The 7,500-nt window shown below is 48.0% G+C and overlaps 2 protein-coding genes across 3 annotated transcripts in view; one reads left to right on the plus strand and one right to left on the minus strand.

Annotated features, from left to right (window-relative positions):
* The window catches only part of LOC127976795 (mitochondrial basic amino acids transporter-like), a 289,596-nt gene extending 285,189 nt beyond the window's left edge, over nt 1-4,407 (minus strand). Inside the window, exon 1 of the mRNA XM_052581469.1 lies at nt 4,397-4,407. The gene's annotated coding sequence lies outside the window, so the exon portion shown is untranslated. The remainder of the gene's footprint in view (nt 1-4,396) is intronic.
* dync1h1 (dynein, cytoplasmic 1, heavy chain 1) overlaps nt 1-7,500 on the plus strand; it is a 43,426-nt gene that overhangs the window by 19,397 nt on the left and 16,529 nt on the right. The window contains exons 38-55 of one of the 2 annotated variants that reach the window (XM_052581458.1): nt 1-21; nt 93-299; nt 367-488; nt 566-731; nt 813-976; nt 1,127-1,256; nt 1,329-1,462; nt 1,546-1,660; nt 1,730-1,891; nt 1,964-2,178; nt 2,491-2,695; nt 3,978-4,151; nt 4,220-4,339; nt 4,415-4,535; nt 5,412-5,607; nt 6,776-6,893; nt 6,965-7,180; nt 7,252-7,464. The exon at nt 1-21 is cut by the window's left edge and continues 213 nt beyond it. In XM_052581458.1, coding sequence (XP_052437418.1) covers nt 1-21; nt 93-299; nt 367-488; nt 566-731; nt 813-976; nt 1,127-1,256; nt 1,329-1,462; nt 1,546-1,660; nt 1,730-1,891; nt 1,964-2,178; nt 2,491-2,695; nt 3,978-4,151; nt 4,220-4,339; nt 4,415-4,535; nt 5,412-5,607; nt 6,776-6,893; nt 6,965-7,180; nt 7,252-7,464 — 2,799 coding nt within the window. Of the gene's footprint in view, nt 22-92; nt 300-366; nt 489-565; nt 732-812; nt 977-1,126; nt 1,257-1,328; nt 1,463-1,545; nt 1,661-1,729; nt 1,892-1,963; nt 2,179-2,490; nt 2,696-3,977; nt 4,152-4,219; nt 4,340-4,414; nt 4,536-5,411; nt 5,608-5,782; nt 5,979-6,775; nt 6,894-6,964; nt 7,181-7,251; nt 7,465-7,500 lie in introns of both variants that reach the window. The other variant, XM_052581459.1, reaches the window with a different exon arrangement.

The raw sequence follows: 7,500 nt of genomic DNA on the forward strand, positions 1-7,500 counted from the left end.
AGAGCCCTGCCGGACATGGAGGTGAGGAGCGGTCACAGATGGAGCAGTCTGATCTGATGCTCGGACACGTGTGTAATGTGTGTGTTCTCCAGGTGGTGGGACTGAACTTCTCCAGCGCTACGACTCCAGAGCTGCTGCTGAAGACCTTCGATCATTACTGTGAGTACCGCAGGACTCCGAACGGCGTGGTTCTGGCTCCGGTGCAGCTGGGCAAGTGGCTGGTGCTCTTCTGTGACGAGATCAACCTCCCCGACATGGACAAGTACGGCACGCAGCGGGTCATCTCCTTCATCAGACAGGTGCGTGTCGCTGCGGGGGGGCGGTGTGTGTGTGTGTGTGTGTGTGTGACCCGTGTGCTGTGTTCAGATGGTGGAGCACGGGGGCTTCTACCGCACCTCAGACCAGACCTGGGTGAAGCTGGAGCGGATCCAGTTCGTCGGAGCCTGTAACCCCCCCACAGACCCCGGCAGGAAGCCGCTCTCCTACAGGTGGGTCCTCATCACTGCTCATACAGACGGAGATGTGTTCAGTGATGTCCTGACGTTCCTCGTGTGACCGTGTGCAGGTTTCTGCGTCACGTGCCGGTGGTGTATGTGGACTATCCCGGGCCGGCCTCGCTCACACAGATCTACGGCACCTTCAACAGAGCCATGCTCCGACTGATCCCGTCCCTGCGGACCTTCGCTGAGCCGCTCACGGCTGCCATGGTCGAGTTCTACACCATGTCTCAGGTGTGCAGTCTAACCCTGAACGCTCCTGGGTTTGCTCCTGAGATGATGAGATGTTTATCTGACTGTTTTATGTTTGAGCAGGAGCGGTTCACTCAGGACACACAGCCGCACTACATCTACTCTCCCAGAGAGATGACCCGCTGGGTCCGAGGCATCTTTGAGGCGCTGCGGCCGCTGGAGACACTTCCTGTGGAGGGTCTGATTCGCATCTGGGCTCACGAAGCGCTGAGACTCTTCCAGGACCGGTGAGTTTAAGGCTCCTGTAGATCACATGGTTACAGTTTAGCTTCCTGTTTTGGAACAATGTTGCGTTTTCTTCTAAACAGTGTTACATTTGAAAGAGTCTCGACGTTACAGTCTCGAGTATAACACTGATTGATCTGGTTCTCCTGCAGATTGGTGGAGGATGAGGAGAGACGCTGGACGGATGAGAACATCGACACGGTCGCCCTCAAACACTTCCCCAACATCGAGCGTGACAAGGCCCTTAACAGACCCATCCTGTACAGCAACTGGCTCTCCAAGGTGAGTGACCGAGCTGAACTCTTCTGGACGTCCCTGCAGACGGACGACTGAGCTTCTGCTGTTCTCCTGCAGGACTATGTTCCCGTGGAGCAGGAGGAGCTGCGTGACTATGTGAAGGCCAGACTGAAGGTGTTCTACGAGGAGGAGCTGGACGTTCCTCTGGTGCTCTTCAATGAGGTTCTGGATCACGTGCTGAGGATCGACAGGTACAGAGAGTCTGAAGAGACACCGCTGTTTGTTATTTCTCCTGCTGATGCTTCAGTGACGTCATGCTGATGTTCTCCTCCAGGATCTTCCGTCAGCCGCAGGGTCACCTGCTCCTGATTGGTGTCAGCGGCGCTGGAAAGACCACGCTCTCCCGCTTCGTGGCCTGGATGAACGGCCTGAGCGTCTATCAGATCAAGGTCAGAGCAGTGAGATAGAGATTGTCTCCAGTTCTGTTTGTTAGAGGCTAACCCATCGTGTCCTCGCAGGTCCACAGGAAATACACGGGCGAGGACTTTGACGAAGACCTGCGGACAGTGCTCCGTCGCTCCGGCTGCAAGAACGAGAAGATCGCCTTCATCATGGACGAGTCGAACGTGCTGGACTCGGGCTTCCTGGAGCGCATGAACACGCTGCTGGCCAACGGAGAGGTGTGACCCCTGATGAAGACCGTCTCTTGCTCTCCGTCTGTCCGGTGTTCTGACCGCTCTGTGCTGTTGCAGGTGCCCGGTCTGTTCGAGGGCGACGAATACGCCACGCTGATGACACAGTGCAAGGAAGGAGCGCAGAAGGAGGGCTTGATGCTGGACACTCACGAGGAGCTCTACAAGTGGTTCACCAGTCAGGTGATCAGGAACCTGCACGTGGTGTTCACCATGAACCCGTCATCAGAGGGACTGAAGGACCGAGCGGCCACCTCACCTGCCCTCTTCAACAGGTGCGATCGTGTGCTCTAGAATAAACAGCTACAGTGTATATGCTTCCATCACCTGCTTTTATGCCAGTTTTGAAATATTACTTAAAAAAAACACTGGAAGTAAAATTCAATGATGTGCATTAAAAAAAATCCAATGCCACAGGTTTTCTTGGTTGCAGCAAGTTTAATTTTTGTTGATTCCTTGCATCAGTTTCCAGGGAAGTGGTTTTGTTGTTTTGCACTCATGGGATGGAAGCGGTGTTGTGTTAGCAGGTGTATTGTGTGGTGGATGGGTGTTTGCTCTTACGCTGGACTGATGGTGTTTCTCCTCAGGTGTGTGCTCAACTGGTTTGGGGATTGGTCCACTGAAGCGCTGTATCAGGTGGGTAAAGAGTTCACCAGCAAGATGGACCTGGAGAAGCCCAACTACAAAGTGCCGGACTACATGCCCACGGTGTATGACAAGCTGCCGCAGACTCCCACGCACCGCGAGGCCATCGTCAACGGATGTGTGTTCGTGCATCAGACCCTGCACCAGGTCAGAGAGGTTCACATCAGCTTCAGTCAGAGAATAGCACCGTCTCGATCTGGGACCGGTCACATAAACTTAGCCCCACTATGTTAAGACACCATCTTAACTAATTCCACCAACTAGTTGTTTGCTAAATTTGACCATTCTCCCTTTTTATAACTTCTCTATAAAGTTCTGACTAGCCTTAAAGAAAAATAATAGATGATTAACTTTTGAAAACTAGTCTAAGTGGTTTATGCACTCACAATTCACGATTTATATGATTTGTGTGTCTATTAAATCTTCGAAAGAGTCTTACAAGAGCATTGTAATCTGCATTCGGGCTGCCGTTGAAACAGAGCAGATAGTTCGCATGTTTAGGTAAGAAACTGCTTCAAGTCACCATTATTTATATAGTGGTTTTTACAATACAGTTTGTTTCAAAGCAGTTTACAGTATTAAACAGGGAAACAGTGTGCCATTCTCCTCTGACCAGACGAAACCAGTAGTTCAATTCCAGGCTGCAGCAAAGTCAGATTGTGCAAAAGAATCATCTGTTTCCTGTGGTCTTGTCCTGGTGCTCCTCTGAGACAAGGTCTTTACAGGGGATCTGTATCTGGGCTCTAGTTGTCCTGGTCTCCGCTGTCTTTCAGGGATGTAGAGGTCCTTTCTAGCAGCCATCAAGTGTTAAACAGTGTTTTAGGTTATTACATATTTCCAGAGTTTTGGTCTTATAATTAATACCCCTGATTGTTTTTTTTTTCTTCAGAATTTAGCAGTAAGAAATTACTCATCCAATGTTTTATATCGACTATGCATTGTGTTAGTTTTTCAAATTAGTGTGAATCATCGGGCCACAAAGAAATATAGAGCTGAGTATCGTCAGCATAACAGTGAAAGATTACGCCATGTTTCCTGATGATATCTCCCAAGGGTAACATATAAAGTGTGAAGAGTAGCGGCCCTAGTACTGAGCCTTGAGGTACTCCATGCTGCACTTGTGCACTAACATGTAAAAATGCTGATTCATCCAGAATGAAACAAGTGAAGTATTTATGAGTGAGTCATTGAATTATTAATTCAAATGTTATATGTAAAATTGGTTCATTAAATGTATATTTATTATTATAAATGTATATTTTTAATTCATGTAAATTAAACACTTTAAATAAACTGCAGTAATTAATTGTTTCCCACAGCCTCTAGTAAATTGTGCAACTCTAGTTTCAGTGCACCCCGTGATGCTTTATTTCTCTCTGTGTGTGTGTGTGTGTGTGTGTGTGTGTGTGTGTGTGTGTGTGTGTGTTAGGCTAACAACCGTCTGGCGAAGCGCGGCGGTCACACTATGGCCATCACCCCGCGTCACTACCTGGACTTCATCAACCACTACGCCAACCTGTTCAACGAGAAGCGCAGCGAGCTGGAGGAGCAGCAGATGCATCTGAACGTGGGTCTGCGTAAAATCAAAGAGACGGTGGATCAGGTGCGTGCTTCACATCACACACGCAGACGCACGAGCTGCTTCAGCGTTATTAACGTGTGCTGTCACAGGTGGAGGAGCTGCGGCGTGACCTGCGGATCAAGAGTCAGGAGCTGGAGGTCAAGAACGCTGCTGCCAACGACAAGCTGAAGAAGATGGTGAAAGACCAGCAGGAGGCCGAGAAGAAGAAGGCAAGAGTCACCGTTCAGCTCCTCGTTCAGCCGCTGATCTCCTAAATAACCTGACGGGTGTGTTCGGCTCCACAGGTCATGAGTCAGGAGATACAGGAAGCGGTTTACAAGCAGCAGGAAGTGATTAAAGACAAGCAGCTGAGTGTGAAGCAGGATCTGGACCAGGTGGAGCCGGCCGTCATCGAGGCTCAGAACGGTACGCTTCGCTCCGTCTCCTCCGAGCTTGCACTGCTCTGTTCATGTTACAGTAATCTGCACACATTAGCTAGAGGTCGACCGATGGAGGGTTTCACTGATACGACAGCTAGCTTTGACCTCACGGACCCATACCATTAATATACCAATAGTTTGTTAAATGGATAGTGAAAGAAAACCGAAATAGTGCTTTACTATAAAAAAAAAAAAAGTAAACACTACTGAACCATAAATTGTAAATGAATAAAAAATGTAATATTATTTATCGTATTGATCATTAAAGTTAGTTCATAGTTTATTAACTAATGTTAACAGAAGAAAAATTAATTAATTGAATTAATACGCTCACACTTAATCACATAAACGGAGTAAAGTGTTATTTCAGCAGTTATGGCCATCTGTAAACACACACCGGCTGCAGCTGTGACAGATGTTCTGTAGTTTCCCGCTCTGTATAATCACAGCACACACTTCTAAACGCTCACACGCTCCAGCGATGAACACAACCTGGAAAACTGTCAGGAGAGACTCAGTCAAACTACTGATGCTGATTGATCAGAACCAATACATCGGTCCACCTTTAATATTAAATAAAGTATCCGTCTGAAATAGTGTTTCCTGCACAATTGTGATCCACTGAGGAAATATTCACTGGTTTGAGGAATAAAGTCAGAGGTTAAGCTCCAGATTTGAGACATCTGCTCTAAAACCATTAACACCAGCCAGTGTCCGAAAACATCAGTGGATATTTCCTTCAGTTCTTCTGCTTTCAGCTCTGTCTCTCGTGTGTTTGCCAGCGGTGCTCGTGGTCTTTTCCCGGCGCTAACCTCTTCCTGTCTTCACTCTTTCCTCTGCTCACGGCTTGTGGCTTGTTTAGCTGTTAAATCGATTAAGAAGCAGCACTTAGTGGAGGTGCGATCGATGGCCAACCCGCCGGCCGCGGTCAAGCTGGCTCTGGAGTCCATCTGTCTGCTGCTGGGCGAGAGCACCACCGACTGGAAGCAGATTCGCTCCATCATAATGCGCGAGAACTTCATCCCCACTATTGTGAACTTTTCTGCTGATGAGATCAGGTGACTGACTGCGGGGTGTGGAGCGGCGGTGTGTGTGTGAGGAGGGTCACCGTGCTCCAGATCTAATGATCATCACGTGACACGGTTCCCTCTCCAGCGCCGCGGCCGCTCCGCTCCCCCGCCTGAACCCATGTGTCCTCATGGTCCTAAACACCACACTCCATTCCCTCTCTAGCGGTCAGCTCCATTAAGAAGCAGCATCTGGTTGAGGTTCGTGCTATGGCCAACCCTCCGGCAGCCGTTAAACTGGCTCTAGAGTCGATCTGCCTCCTGCTCGGGGAGGAAACTAGTGACTGGAAAAAGATCAGACAAGTTATTATCAGAGACAATTTCATCTCCAGCATAGTCAACTTTGTCTCTGAGGACATGAGGTATTATCATCTCTTTCAGACATCTTCCTCTGACGTATGAGACGGATGGATCCCCACACCCCGGGGTTCATGAGTCCATGAAAACATTATCAATCATAAATGTAATGTTAGAATAAACAATCAAAACTTAACACAAGATAGTTTACAGATTCTGATCATCTGTTTGTCATGTGACCAGTAACTGACTATGAACATGTGTAGGTCACTGAAACTAGAGCGGTCAAGAGATTGAAGTGTTTTATATCATTAATTACATGATGTGCCAAATAATTAATCTAATCACAAATTAATCACACGTCAGTTTGTGCTGAGAGAGATTAGTTATTTGTGTTCAATGAGAAAGGTATTGAATAGACATTTACTAAAAAGCATCTTTAGTACTGATTCATGAAATTAATATTCAGAATATGAAACTAAAAGTGTCTTAATGAGGGAGTCGTTGATTCAGCTGTCTTTGATTTAACTTGATTTGTTCAAAACTGATGAAAACACTGCTGTGTTGATCGAAGACACTTTCATTTGCAAATTGAGCAAAAACATAAAAGTGTCAGTATTTTAACTTTAACGGAATATTAACAGCTTGTTTATAGAACTGTTGAAAAAAAATCAATCAGTTCCACTTAATAAACGTTAAATCAACAACAGCCCAAATGTAAATATATATCCTTCAAGTCTCAAGGGGACTTCAAGAAAATCTCATAACAGAAATCTCGTGTGTCTGAGATCATGTGTGTAGATGTTGTTCATCTCGTTCTGTGTGGAGATATCTTCATCTAACACACTCTGTCTCGTCCCAGCGACTCCATCCGTGAGAAGATGAAGAAGAACTACATGTCCAACCCCAGCTACAACTACGAGCAGGTGAACCGCGCCTCGCTGGCCTGCGGGCCCATGGTCAAATGGGCCATTGCTCAGGTAGGACACTGACCTCTGACCTCTGTGTGAGCGCACCGGCTCCGCTGCTGACCTCTGACCTCTGTGTCCAGCTGAATTACGCAGACATGCTGAAGCGGGTGGAGCCCCTGAGGAACGAGCTGCAGAAGCTGGAGGACGACGCTACAGACAACAAGACGAAGGCGGAGGAGGTGGAGCAGATGATCCGGGATCTGGAGGCTAGCATCGCTCGCTACAAGGAGGAGTACGCCGTGCTCATCTCTGAAGCACAGGCCATCAAAGCGGATCTGGCCGCCGTCGAGGCCAAGGTACGAGCTGCTTCTGTTTACTCTGATGAAGGTAATCCAAGTGTCTTTAATAACTTAAACCTGGTCTGCAGGTGAACCGCAGCACAGCTCTGCTGAAGAGTTTATCTGCTGAGAGAGAGCGATGGGAAAAGACCAGCGAGACCTTCAAGAACCAGATGTCCACCATCGCTGGAGACTGTCTGCTGTCCGCTGCCTTCGTGGCTTACGCTGGGTACTTTGACCAGCAGATGAGACAGAACCTGTTCACCACCTGGTCCCATCACCTGCAGCAGGCCAACATCCAGGTACAGAGATGTCACAGACACATGTAATGCAGCGCT

This window comes from Carassius gibelio, chromosome B17 (assembly GCF_023724105.1).
Source record: "Carassius gibelio isolate Cgi1373 ecotype wild population from Czech Republic chromosome B17, carGib1.2-hapl.c, whole genome shotgun sequence".
Taxonomy (NCBI): domain Eukaryota; kingdom Metazoa; phylum Chordata; class Actinopteri; order Cypriniformes; family Cyprinidae; genus Carassius; species Carassius gibelio.